At 46.3% G+C, this 13492-nt stretch overlaps 1 protein-coding gene across 1 annotated transcript in view; it reads left to right on the forward strand.

The window, feature by feature from the left end:
• Nucleotides 1-13492, forward strand: part of LAMC1 (laminin subunit gamma 1) — a 65708-nt gene that overhangs the window by 43458 nt on the left and 8758 nt on the right. The window contains exons 3-18 of the mRNA XM_042033802.1: nucleotides 56-186; nucleotides 1608-1774; nucleotides 2716-2904; nucleotides 4879-4996; nucleotides 5096-5194; nucleotides 5300-5436; nucleotides 6281-6403; nucleotides 6491-6680; nucleotides 6874-6986; nucleotides 8277-8498; nucleotides 8579-8767; nucleotides 10113-10358; nucleotides 10649-10802; nucleotides 11241-11383; nucleotides 12090-12268; nucleotides 12423-12579. Coding sequence (XP_041889736.1) covers nucleotides 56-186; nucleotides 1608-1774; nucleotides 2716-2904; nucleotides 4879-4996; nucleotides 5096-5194; nucleotides 5300-5436; nucleotides 6281-6403; nucleotides 6491-6680; nucleotides 6874-6986; nucleotides 8277-8498; nucleotides 8579-8767; nucleotides 10113-10358; nucleotides 10649-10802; nucleotides 11241-11383; nucleotides 12090-12268; nucleotides 12423-12579 — 2557 coding nt within the window. The remainder of the gene's footprint in view (nucleotides 1-55; nucleotides 187-1607; nucleotides 1775-2715; nucleotides 2905-4878; nucleotides 4997-5095; nucleotides 5195-5299; nucleotides 5437-6280; nucleotides 6404-6490; nucleotides 6681-6873; nucleotides 6987-8276; nucleotides 8499-8578; nucleotides 8768-10112; nucleotides 10359-10648; nucleotides 10803-11240; nucleotides 11384-12089; nucleotides 12269-12422; nucleotides 12580-13492) is intronic.

Raw genomic sequence — 13492 nt, forward strand, 5'->3', positions numbered from 1 at the left:
CTCTCTCAAGGGGTATCTTTGGTGTTTCATCTGATGGGATTTCTGTCTGCTCTAGGAATGGGTGACAGCTACAGATATTAGAGTGACTCTCAACCGTCTGAACACATTTGGAGATGAAGTTTTCAATGACCCAAAAGTTCTTAAGTCTTACTACTATGCAATTTCTGATTTTGCTGTGGGTGGTAGGTGAGTAGACAATAAAACTCTGTGCTTACTAAAGTTTTTGGTTAGGTATACTAGACTGCTTTAAAGATACTGATTGTATTCACATGATATCATTAGGCTCTGGTCTTTACTGACTGTCCTAAATCAAAAATATGTTAGAATGAATTTTACATAATTTGCAAATATTGTGTATAAGCTTTTGTGGCTATAACTTCAGGGCTGACAGAGATCAATTTTTTTTCCTTGATTAGATGAAATATTAAGTGATTTGGATAAATGGTAAAAAGAGTAACTAAAATGGAAAACAAAAGAAAAAAATTTTCTGCTCTGTGGTTTGTGTGGTTTTTAATGTATTTTAGAATTGTTCTCTGCCTGTATCTGTTCTCTAGAATAACAGTAAGAAGAAAATCTCAGTGTCTCTACTTCACATATATTGAGGAAGCTATCTCCTTTGGAGGTCCGGAACATGGTACAACACGGTTGTGGTTGTCTGTTCCTTTTGCAAAAGTCTATTGTAGAATGTTTAAACCTTAAGTACTTGATGATAAAATGTTTTAATAAACAGAGATGAGACCACTGCAGAGTTTTAGGCTGTTTGCCGATGGCAGTCCTGAGACTGGGATTTGGCCACATGGGGATTTGTATTGCCTGCACCACCAGTCTGGAGGTCCTGGGCTTCTGTATTAGTCACCTTTGTGCTATTTAACTTCCTACTGATACCACAATAGCCCACACCCAGTGAACATACTGTGTTCTAGGCTCTCACAAGAGAGAAGTTCTGGGAAATTTACTAACCTAAAGCCAACTAAATCTTTGCTTCTCCTACTCAGCTTAGTCTGAAGACTGCAAAGGAGTTAGTTAACTTTCTTCCCTTTCTAAATGCCTACCTGGAGCGGGCTGCGCCTCTGTTTCATGGAATGGTTTGGTTTGGAAGGGACCTTCAAAGATCATCCAACCCCCGTTGTGGACAGGGACACCTTCCACTATCCCAGGTTGCTCCAAGCCCCATCCAGTCTGGCCTTGAACACTTCCAGGGATGGGACAGCCACAGCTTCTCTGGGCAACCTGTGCCAGTGTCCCACCACCCTCATTACAGAACATTGATTCGTTATGTCCAATCTAACCCCACCATCTTTCAAATTAAAATTTGAAAAATTTCAAATTTAAAAATTGAAAGATGTTTAAAATTACTGCCACTTGTCCCATCACTACAGGCCCTGATAAAAAGTTTCTCTCCATTTGTAAACCCCTTTTAGATATTAGAAGGCCTCCATAAGATATCCCTGAAGCCTCCTCCAGGCTGAATGGATGATTTTGTTGTGATCATCTACCTTCAATTTCTCTCATCTCACATTTTGAGAGTCCCTGTTTTTTGGGGTTGCTTTGTGAGTGACTTGGAGCCCTGGAATTTTAATACCTTTTCCTTGCTTCTCCTGAACCAGGTGCAAATGCAACGGGCATGCGAGTGAATGTGTGAAGAATGAGCTTGGGAAGCTGGTCTGCAACTGCAAGCACAACACCTTTGGGGTGGACTGTGAAAAGTGCCTTCCTTTCTTCAATGACCGCCCGTGGAGGAGAGCGACCGCAGAGAGCGCCAATGAGTGCCTGCGTATGTGTGGCTGCACCCAGGGACAGCCTGTCCAGAGCAGGGTTGTCCCCTGCCTCTGCTGGCAGCCACAAGTTGGCCCTGCCTCGTTTTAACTTGTCTCAATTGCAGTTAGCCTGCATTAAGCACAGTTCATGGGACTATTGGGCATTCCACTCCTATCCTGTAGGAGCTTTCTGGTAGATCCCTAGGAATGGGTATCTGCTTCCTGGAGAAGGATGGGAGCCACCTGCAGGAAAGAGGTGTCCTGCAAAAATGTACAGGCTTGTACTTTATGGGACCCATGGGGAAAAAAAATCTGTTTACTGTGCTGCAGTGTAATTGCCCTTTCAAAAGCTCCTCATTTAGCATCAGCTGATTTTTGTGTTTGGGTTATTGGTTTTTACAGTTACTTGTTGATTATTTAATCTAATTTCTGGACTGCAAATGCAGCTCTCTGTCACGGAGCACCAGTTTCCTTGATGTTTTGTCCCAGACCACAGCTCCTGGTAGTTTACTTTATGGGGAAGCTTTTTCAGACAGAAAAGCTTTCTTGCTGTCTGACCTCTGTGTGTCTAGATAGGTCCCAGCTGTCTGTGGCTTCCCTCAATGGGCTGGTGAAATTGGGGTGTCCTGTTGTCTAGGGATTTGCAATCCAGGGGAAAAGCTCTCATTACAGCATGTAGTAGCCTCATGTTATGTTCTCATGCTTGTTTGAATGACATAGATCGGTGTTGGTGTGTGGGAGGACAGCGTTTTGGCTGCAAGTGGCAGTCTGATGTCGAAAGAAGTGGGGTAGAAAATGCTGGTTTTCTTTTGGGCATTGATGAGAATGGTCTTGAGTTTGTTTCAGGTCTTGGGAGTGGTTAAAAGCTCCTACTGCAGCTTCTCTACAGCTGAACTGTGCAGGGTGGGTTTTGTGCTGTGAGGTCAGGCTGGTCACTGATGGTGCCCTGTCTTTGCAGCATGCGACTGCAGCGGGTGGTCCCAGGAGTGCTACTTTGACCCCGAGCTGTACCGCGCCACAGGCCATGGCGGCCACTGCACTGCTTGCGCCGGCAACACAGATGGGCCCCACTGCGAGCGCTGCCGGGACAGCTTCTACCGCCTGGCCAGCGACAAGGCCTGCCTGCCCTGCAGCTGCAACCCAGTCGGTGAGCAGTGCTGCAAACATGGCTGCTTGCAAACATCCATGCACAAAACCCACCTCTTCTTTGGGTCATGCAGCTCATTGCAAACTCTGGGATAAAGAGGGGGGGTTGTTTGGATTTCCCCCCCCTCCCCCCATGTAGTAAATGTTTATTGGGTTGTATTTTGGTTTAAGTTATCCTTGGATCTAAATGGGGTTGGCAGGGGCAGATGCGTCACCTCTGCAGCACTTACTCCTTCAAATGTATTCTGAAATAGATTTTTTTTTCCCCACTGTGTATGTGTTACCCTGGATGCTCCCAGTACTAAAGGACTCATTTGAATTGTTAATAATGAAGATGATGTGAGTAGGTATTTCTGGAAGTTGTTCATGCTGAGAAATTGTAGTGAACTTTAGCTGTTGCATCAGTTTCTCCTACCAAGTATCCAAGCACTATAAATAGAAACCAGTGAAACATTAAACACAAAAGGGGGTGGGGTGAGATAAAGTAAACTCAAAATATGTAGTTAAATTCCTTTTTAAAAAACGGGGAGGGGGGTAATTCTGGCAGGAGAATAAATCTTTTGTCGTGAAGGGAACCACTTAACCTGTAAGGAGTGGTCCCATAACTACACCAGCTCACAGCAAGTAAGGGAGAAGGAGTGAAAAGGGTTAACACATAGTAAGATATGACATGAGGTTTCAAAAGAGTAACTGGAATAAGTCATTGCTTGTAGCATGCCCTAAAAGCAGCCAGGGAGAAGTCTGCCAGGGTGCATCTCCTATCTAATTTGGTCAGGGAGTCATTCAATTGTGAAGTTTTTGACCAATAAAGGACCTTCTTCTTCTGACTGCTCTCCTGGGTCCTTGTGTCAGACCTTATTTTAAGAGGGGTGAGGGTTGGTGTCTGCTGAGACAGTCGAGAAGATCCAGGGAGGTGACTTCTCAGGTCTTTAAAACGGCTTTCAAAGGCTTTTATAACTTAGCCATTAACTTGTATGCCATGACACACTGGTGTATTTGAATCTCCTGGATATGTTTGGATTGTTATTTTTTGTCCAAGTACTCTTTTTTTCTAAGTAATCCTAAGTGGGACTGCAAAGGGGATTTGAACTTTGGCTGTATATGGTAAAGGTTTTGTGAGTTCTTCTGTCCCATCCAGCCTAATCATCTTTACTCTTCACTTTGCTATAATCTTCTGGTGTGGATTGAAGTGGAAACAAGCAACTATTTCTGTATATTAAAATATTTTTCTTCTCTAGTTAACTCTTACAGTGCTGGCAGCTCCGAGGCTGCCAGCCACATGGATGTTTGTGGGAATGCATTTTGTCCACTATGGATTAAAGAAACCTGTTACTGCTTGTAGTGGTTTGGTCCAAAATACTCATTACTGCTTTTTGTGCAAGACCACTTGAACGGAGCAGTACTGAGGAAGGTGTCCTTCCAAAAATGGGGGTTTTGCTCAAGAGTTTACTAGGATTCATAGCGGCACGTGCAGCCTTGCTCCAAGGAGGCAGTTTAGTCTTGAAATGCAACTTAGGAATCAAGGAAGGAAGCTGGAGTGTGAGAAGGAGAGGTCAGGGAAAGGGGAGATGGCAATTAGGGGGAACACAAGGGATTCAGGGAATAAAATCTTGGAAATTACATATTGCAGAGTAAAACAGATATGGAATTGGAGGCATGCAAATGTAGCACTGAGGATATGAAGCAGGAGAAGGCAATTTGAAGTTAAAATATATTTTATATATAAAAAGGTTGGTTGGTAGGAATAAAAGGCTGAATATCGTTTGGGAAGACTAGATAACAAGTCATCTGTCTAGACCTGCCAGGGGAAAAATCCCTGTGAACTAGAGGCAGTCTTTAGATAAGCTGTCACTCATCAGCTTGAGGCTGTGCTTCCTGCTTTCTTCTTCCTTATTTCTTGCCTGTGTTGTAAAGTTTGAATAGATGATGGAACCATATGTGTGTGCTGAGGTGCCTGTCCCTGCTGTCCCCACAGGCTCCCTCAGCACTCAGTGCGACAGCTACGGCCAGTGCAGCTGCAAAGCCGGCGTGATGGGGGAAAAGTGTGACCGGTGCCAGCCAGGGTTCCACTCCCTCTCCGAAGCTGGGTGCAGGTAAGGAGGATTGCAGCTCTCTAAAAGGAAAACTAGACTTTCTGTAAAGCTTTCTCTATGTGGCTCTTACTGAACTACCCTCTCTCCTGATTCTCCCAGGTCCTGTTCTTGCAATGCTGCTGGCAGCACAGGGGAATGCAACGTTGAGACAGGGCGGTGTGCGTGCAAGGACAACGTGGAAGGATTCCACTGTGAGAGGTGAGTTTTTCTTCCCGTGGCTTTGTTTCAAGAATGAAAGACATTCGAGTGAGGATCTGGGGTTAAGCATCAGGGAAATTAATTCTCTTTCCTTCACATCTTCAGATGCAAACCTGGATTTTTCCATCTGGATTCTTCTAATCCAAGAGGCTGTACCCCCTGCTTCTGTTTTGGACACTCTTCAGTCTGCACCAGTGCTGTGGGCTACAGTATCCATAGCATCACCTCCAACTTCGAGTTTGGTAAAATTGAGCTTTCTTTTGTATCTCAGGTTGGGCTGTAGACTCAAGTCAGAAGCGATTCAAAAAAACCCAATTCCTTCCTTTCTGTGCAAGACCACAAACCTTGGGCAGGCAGGTCTAGGATCACTCTCTTGGAAATGCTGAAGCTACGTGGAGCTTCCATGTCTGCAGCTTGTTTGTTCAGATTGGGGGGGAAGGAATTCACAGCTCTGGCCTCGGGCACGCAGTTATTGTACACTGTGCAGGTGCAAGTGGGAATTGCAAATAGAAACCTTTTCTAGCCTGAGAGGTGTGCTGACAAAGCAGAATTTCCTCAGTTCTAGAACCAAATCAGGACCTTCTGATTGAGAGGATCAAAATCACTTTAGATTTGGGGTTTACATGGCTCTGAATAAAACACAGTTGTGTTTCCAGTGAGTCTGTAAGCCCAGGAAAAACCTGTTTTATTCATGCAGTCAGTTTCCCGTGTATGCATGTTTTCATGCTGCGTACTCTGAAAAGAACATCTTGTAAATTAAAATTCCCCTGGAGAACAGTTCGTACAAAGGCTGCAACTCTTAAGTCATAGGGGACTGCAGGTTTTCCTGTCTCTGCTTAAGCTCTTTAGAAAAGAAGGTTTTGGACAAGTAGTCGTCATAGAGTTCAAAGTTCAATCAGCACTTGAGTTAGGGGCTTAAATTGGAAAGATGGTGTTTACTATCTGAATTCTCTGCACAGCTGCTTTCTGCAGCCTGTCAGTGCCCGTGCACATTAGATTAACTAAGACATGAACAGTGTGACATGAGAAGTGTGTGCAAATCTCCATATTCCAAGGGTGTTGATTCTTGCCTGTCTAATTCTTCAGGAGAGGACGAGTGGCGTGCTGAGCAGCGTGATGGCTCAGAAATCATGCTCCAGTGGAGTGCCGAGACCCAGGATATCTCTGTTATCTCGGACACCTACTTCCCCATGTACTTTGTTGCACCACGTAGGTCATTCTAAAATCATGGCTTTCTGTGCTGTTTGTGCCCTTTGTGTTCTGTCCTCTAACTGTAAGGATTTCTTCCCCTTTCAGGCAAGTTCTTGGGCAACCAGGTTTTGAGTTACGGACAAAACCTGACCTTCTCCTTCCACGTGGACAGGCGGGATACGCGCCTCTCTGCAGAGGACCTGGTGCTGGAAGGGGCTGGGCTGAGAGTGTCGGTGCCACTCATTGCCCAGGGCAACTCCTACCCCAGTGAGAATATGCAGGCCTACACCTTCAGGTATGGTGGGAGCAGCTGGCACCTGGCCTGGGCTGCCTTTGGCCTCTGAGCTCTTGTGAAAACAGAGATCATTAAGTTTAAGCTGATGTGGATGATGTTGCAATAGCACGGTGCTGTTGTGAAGGGAACTTTGAGAGGTTGCAGCTGTTAGCAGCTGAAAGCTGTGCTAATGATGCATGGCTCTTCTCCCCAGGCTCCATGAGGCTGCAGATTACCCGTGGAGGCCTGCTCTTACAGCATTTGAGTTCCAAAAGCTTCTCCACAACTTGACTTCCATCAAGATCCGTGGGACATACAGTGAGAGAAGTAAGTCACTGAGCAGAACGTCGCAGAAGAGGGGGCAAAGTCATTTGTCTAGTGCTTGGGTTGCTTCATTGTAGGGCCCAGCCATAAATAGCTGTGGCAGCTTATTTGGCAAAGCTTGTGCCAATGGCTTTTCATCTGGCCTTCCTGTGTAGCATCTTCTCCCAGGCCTCCTGAAGAGGATATGGGAAAGAAAATGTTGTCTTTGAATGTCTGGAAGCTGAACGCTTATCAGCTGCTGATTCCTTGCTCTAAACATGGGAATTTTGCTTTGTTGTATAGCCACTGTCCTCCAATTGGTAAAAATGCATAGTGCAGAGTCCTGAAGGACACAGTAGGATGTAGGAAGTTTACAACACTTGGCTTTTAAGTTTCACTACATTAGGAATGGTTACATCCCTACTCTTTCTGTGTCTTGCCTTGACATGCAAATGGGAAGGACAAGGTCCCTAATGTTCTGCCTGTGCAGAACCTGAGTGAAAGTTCCTCATAATGAAGATTTATAAAAATGGGCATGAATTAGAATATGTCCTTAGGTATTTCTGTGATGAAGAATTTTTGCAGAAAGATGCAAAGGATGGATTTGCATTTGGGAAAGGTGGGAAAACTGCAAGCGTTTTTAGAGGGGTGGCCCATAATGAGGAATGTGGGGTTGTGAAAATAAAGGGAAGAAAGGTGTGGAGCAAACCATCCCTGAGTGCTGTAACCACTGCTAGTGTGTGGGAGTTGGGGCTCTGCTCAGTGCACTGGAGCTGCTGCAGTGGTACAAACACATAAGTTAAAAGCCAGTTTTGTTGTGTCTGGGCTCTGTTTCACTCCAGGGAAGGGGCTGGGACTACAGGAGGGAAGTGCTGAAATGACAGAGGAAGGAATGGCTTTGGAGGAATAGTTGAAGAGTTTGTCCTGAGGTGTGGTTTGCAGATGGTGTATTAAAATTGCTGGAGACATGGTCTGTTCTGTCTTGAAAGCCAGGAATTGGTTTTGGTATTTGATTTGAAAATGGAAACATGTAAAATAGAACTTAATTTTAATTGACTGTACGTGCTCACCTGCTGTTCTCAGATTCTCCTCTGTATTGTCATTCTCATCTTTCCTGCCCTGCTTGTTCCCTTGGTGAGCTCTAGTGCATCTTTTCTCATCTCTCTAAACCTTCCTGGAGGGTTTTGCATCTTGATTCACCTTACCAGCTGCAAGCACCCACCTGTCTGTCCCTTGTACCGTTCAGCTGTGTTTGGGGAGGGAGTGATGATAGCCTTTGTGGTTACAAAGGGTTTGCCTCTTGGTGCTTTCTAGGTGCTGGTCACCTGGATGATGTCACTATCACAAGTGCTCGTCCTGGACCCGGTGTGCCCGTGGCCTGGGTGGAGAGCTGCTCATGTCCAGTGGGATATGAGGGACAGTTCTGTGAGCGCTGCACCTCTGGGTACTGGCGAGAGACCCCAAGCCTCGGACCCTACAGCCCCTGCGTGCCTTGCACGTGCAATGGGCACAGCGAGACATGTGATCCCGAGACGGGTAAGAGGGAGCAACAGGAGGGTGGTTCTTCCTTTCTGGGTTGGACAATGAAGCAAAACTCATATCCCTCTCTATTCCAGGCATGTGCAATTGCAGGGATAACACGGCAGGGACTCACTGTGAGAAGTGCAGCGATGGGTATTACGGTGATGCCACGGCTGGCACAGCCTCGGACTGCCAGCCCTGCCCATGCCCAGGCATCTCGAGCTGTGCCATTGTGCCCCGCACCAAGGAGGTTGTGTGCACCAGCTGCCAGGCTGGCACTACAGGTGTGTTCCTACAGAAAACATCTTTTTCTACATGCACATGGTTGTGGAAATGTGTCTTCTGCTAGTTCTTGTTCTCTGATCCACAATGAATAGGTCTGAAAGCTGCTGTGTCTTCTGGTTCAAATCCTTCTCCCTTCCTCAGCCCTGTTTTCTCTCCTGTGTGAGGCTTGGGGCTTCACATGTATTTCATGCCTGTTTCTTGAGAGCAAAAGGCTTGATCTGCAAATTCTGACCATTTCTGTGCTGTATGGGAGAGCCATGCTGCCTTCTAATAGAGCTCTGATGATGGCATGGTGTTGGGCAGAAGGTAGATTTGAAAGAGCCAGGAAGGCAGGTCAGACTGAAATAAAATTAAAAGGTGCAGTTTGCCAGCAAGTGAGGCACTACAGGATGCTTCCTAGGAAGAGCAGGAAGGCTGCAGTGACTCACAAACACTGCCCAAAAAAAATACAAGATCATACTAGTGCTCAGCAATGTTAAGGAGAAATATGTGAACAGATACAGATCTTTTTATCTTAGCAATAAGTGGTGAAGTCCAAGTATGTAGCTGAGTTGTTAAGCAGAAGCTTTTGTTCTGTTTGCAAACAGCAAGGAAGCCATAGGATGGTTGGCCGCCTTCATGCTTCTCTGCTGGTTTTATGCTTTGCATGGCAGAATCCAAAGTACAGAACACCTGTAAATTCTTGTGCTTATGAAAGCCTCTGACCAAGCACAGAAGCAGCTTGTGGGGATTCCTGTGGGTGCCACTGTGTTGGGAACCAAAGCAGAGTCCAGGGCCCAGGTTCCCTTCAGCTCAGGTGTCTGTAGCAGCTGAGCTTTCTTGTAGCTATGTGATTGCAGAAGAGTTCCTCCTTTCTCCCACCACCTTTTTGGGATGTGAGGAAAAAGGAGGTTTTTATGTGGAAGAACTGCCTAAGAAATGGAGCTCATAACTGGCTGGGGAGGTCAGATCTGCAATAAGTATAGGAAGCTGCTGAATCAGATTCTTCAGTGGCTGCCTGTGGAGGTTTGGCAGGTCTCATTGGCAGTGGAGCTTCCTGGAGCAGTGATGCCCCACAGAGCTCTACCTATTTGGATTCTTAAATTAACAACAAATTGCAGCAAATAGGCTTGGTTTAAAGGGATAGGAGAGGAAGGAAGAGTGGAAATAATTCATAATGCAAAGTTCCAGTGAATAAACAGCTTGAATATAGAGATGAGGAGGGATTTGTGTCTGGCCCCAACAGAAGGATGAAAGGGAAGGAGCTGAAGGGTTTACTTTTCAGAAGGTACTGCAAAGGGGATCCATGTGAGATGGCAGCAAAGGGCTTCTTGCTGCAGCACTCATGTCTGTGTTGTGTCCCAGGAAAGAGGTGTGAGCTGTGTGATGATGCCTATTTCGGAGACCCACTGGGCAAAAATGGTGCTGTGAGGCCCTGCCGCCTGTGCCAGTGCAACGACAACATCGACCCCAACGCCGTGGGCAACTGCGACCGCCAGACTGGCGAGTGCCTCAAGTGCATCTACAACACCGCTGGCTTCTACTGTGACCGCTGCAAGGATGGCTTCTTTGGGAACCCCTTGGCCCCCGACCCTGCCGACAAGTGCAGAGGTGAGACTTGCTTCTTCTTGCATTTAAAAATGGTTTTGTCCCCAAGAGCTTCTGTCAGGCTGTTGCTTGTGCCCGTCAGCAGCAATGTGTGGCTTTAGCCTGGTTTGGTGGTTCTAGTTTGCTAAAATCCTTGTGTTTGTGGGCGCTTAGTGCCATCAAAGCAAAAGCATTGTGTGATGCAGGGGCTGGGTGGCCATGTGGTTTGGATCTAGGCCCATTAGGGTAAGTACCAACACCACAAGGGATTTCTAACTTTGTGCATGTCTCTCCATACCTTTTTATTTTTGCAGCTTGTCACTGCAATCCTTACGGCACCGTGAATCAGCAGACGATCTGCAATCAAGTGACTGGGCAGTGTGAGTGCTTGTCTCACGTCAGTGGGAGGGACTGCAGTGCTTGTGAGCCTGGATTCTTCAACCTCCAGAGTGGACGTGGCTGTGAGAGGTGAGGCTTGCCTTGGCTTGGGGCAGAGAGACCCTGGTTTTGGAGGCTCTGTGCTTACACTGTGCAGGAGTGTGATGTTTGTCACAAGTGACAGGTATGCCTCAGTGCTGCTGTGGGTGGGGAAGAGCAGTAGTCAGGGAGCAGCTACTAAGGCTGTACAAAAAGCCTGACTTATAAATAGCTTTATAAAGAGCTCTAAATCAGGGTTTTAAATAGAAAACTGCTGCATGACTTTGTGACTGTAGCAGGGGAGTGTGGGTTCCTTTTTTAGTGCAGGCAGCAAGTGACCTTGCATGGTTCAAAAGCTCAGTGCCTTGCCTGCTGCATCTGCACAGCAAGAAAAGCGACTTTGGGAAATGTTGAGCTGCGCTCTTCAGAGAGGGACTTGCCCGATGTGTCCCTTCTGTGTCACATCTGATGTGTGTGTGCTTCCCCCAGGTGCAACTGCCACGCGCTGGGCTCCACCAACGGGCAGTGTGACATCCGAACAGGGCAGTGCGAGTGCCAGCCAGGCGTCACCGGTCAGCACTGTGACAGATGTGAGGGCAACCACTTTGGCTTTGGCTCCGAAGGCTGTAAACGTAAGTCTTGAGGGGTGAGAGCAAGGCAGATGGGAAGAATGTTGCACACCCAGCCTTGCCTTTGCTTTCCTTCTCCCTCTGGGAAGGTATTTTGTCATCTTGCTCCTCATCACAGCAGAAGTTGGCACTTTATGTCCACACTGTGTGTGATGAAATTTGATTTCTGTACTATAGCTTATCCCCTTCTTCTTTTGTTACCTTTTTCTTGTCTGACTTACTAGATATCCAACCTAATAGATACCTACTTCTCCTTGGTGTAAATACATTCTCCGCATCTTGGCCTCCAACAACCCTGTTTCTTAATGTGTTCCTGCACAGCTACTCTGTAGATGGCCTCAGTATACAGATTCTTTCTTGAGGAGCAGCTGATCTTGTAAACATGATTGCAAAGAAGGATGATCCAAACTTTGCTCGTTGATATCCCTGCCTGTAAAGAGCAGGAGAACTAACTGCAGTTGGTTACAATGAAATGGGGTAGAATGATGCTTTTTTGTAGGAGAGGTAATAGCAACACTGAGTGCACACAGTGAATGTTGGATCCTGCTTGTGAGTAGAAGCACTGCAATCAGAAGTGAGGTCCAGCTGTGGGTTTGTGCCCCACAGCTCTTGCACATGTTTTAGGGTATTAAGGATATCCTCTTATCCTGTGAGTTTTAGGGTATTTCTGCCTCTTCTGCAGTCTGATTGAGGTTTAACTTCCCTGCAGCCTGTGACTGTGATCCTGAGGGCTCACGGTCCCTGCAGTGCCAGGAGAACGGCCACTGTGAGTGCAAGGAAGGCTTTGTGGGGAGCCGCTGCGACCAGTGTGAGGAGAACTATTTCTACAACCGCTCATGGCCAGGCTGTCAGGAGTGTCCAGCCTGTTACAGATTAGTGAAAGATAAGGTAAGGCCACAAACACTGCTGTTGGCAGCACTGGAGACGGTGGCATGTGTCCACTTGTGCAGCATTCTGGCCCGTGGCTGTTGGTGGTTGCTGAAAGCAGAGAGGCTCAAGGTGCTTTGCTGTGTCATAGCTGTGCTCTGTCCCTCTCCTGTAGGTGGTGGAGCAACGTCAAAGGCTGTGGGAGCTGGAAAATCTTATAGCAAATCTGGGTACCAGAGAAGAAACTGTAACTGATGAAGCCTTTGAAGAGAGATTGAAGCAGGCAGAAAGAGAAGTCATGGAGTTGCTCCATGAAGCACAAAAGAGCAAAGGTGAGTTGACCTGATCAGATATGGACTAACTAAATGAGTTCTTTGCCTGATGTTCCTGTTCCCTTTGGAGACAGCGTGTTTTATTTCAAGCCAGTGCTGTGCTCCAGGATTGACACCTATTTCAGGCAGCACTGAATACTATTATCAAAACAACAGTGCCTGTGCTTTTACCCATGCTGTTCTACCAGTGGTCTCTGTTGTACATGGAAGTGAAGATCTGCCTCTAGCTGTGTATGGATGCAAGTGTTTTACATTACCCTCTTCTCTGGATGGAAAGGAGGGTTTTATTTGTTAAACAAGCAGAAAACTTTCAGGTATACTTATTATGCTTTAAATTTGCTCAGACATCTTGGGATCAAATTGTTCTTGTTGGGATATCATCAGCAATCAGAATGAAGGCTTCAAAATCCTGATGGCAAACATAATTATCCCACCATAAAGTGTAGAATGTTCTGAAGAGTGCCGTTTTTCCTGTTAAACTCTGCTTCAAATTGATTCTTGTATTGTCACCCCTACCACAGGATGTCTGTGAGAAGGATGTTTCTCATGACTGTGACAGTGGTTTGTCCTTAGGGGCTCTTTAATGTATAAGATGATGCATGTTTTCGCAAAGAGAATCTTGAAGAAGACTATTGTCTTTGCAGTAAAATATGTTCCTCTGGGAGCTGGTTCAGTGATTTCAGACCACTTTGGGAAAATTTGTCCCCTTTGTGTGAAGCTGGGAGAAGGCTAACATGCATCTAATGCTGGCATTTGCTTGGGAAGATTCCTGCCAGTGAGAATGGTCGCTTAAGCTTTTCTCAGCTTTAGCTGAGGTTGATTTACACTGCCTGCTTGGCATCTGTGCCTAGATAACAGTCCTACGTAAGGGTGGGGATTGGAGAAAGATGAGGGAATGGATTCAGTTTTGTGG

The sequence above is a fragment of the Corvus kubaryi genome, unplaced genomic scaffold, assembly GCF_017639235.1.
Source record: "Corvus kubaryi isolate FWS band 111438036 unplaced genomic scaffold, C.kubaryi_AGA036_p1.0 37361, whole genome shotgun sequence".
In the NCBI taxonomy this organism is placed as follows: domain Eukaryota; kingdom Metazoa; phylum Chordata; class Aves; order Passeriformes; family Corvidae; genus Corvus; species Corvus kubaryi.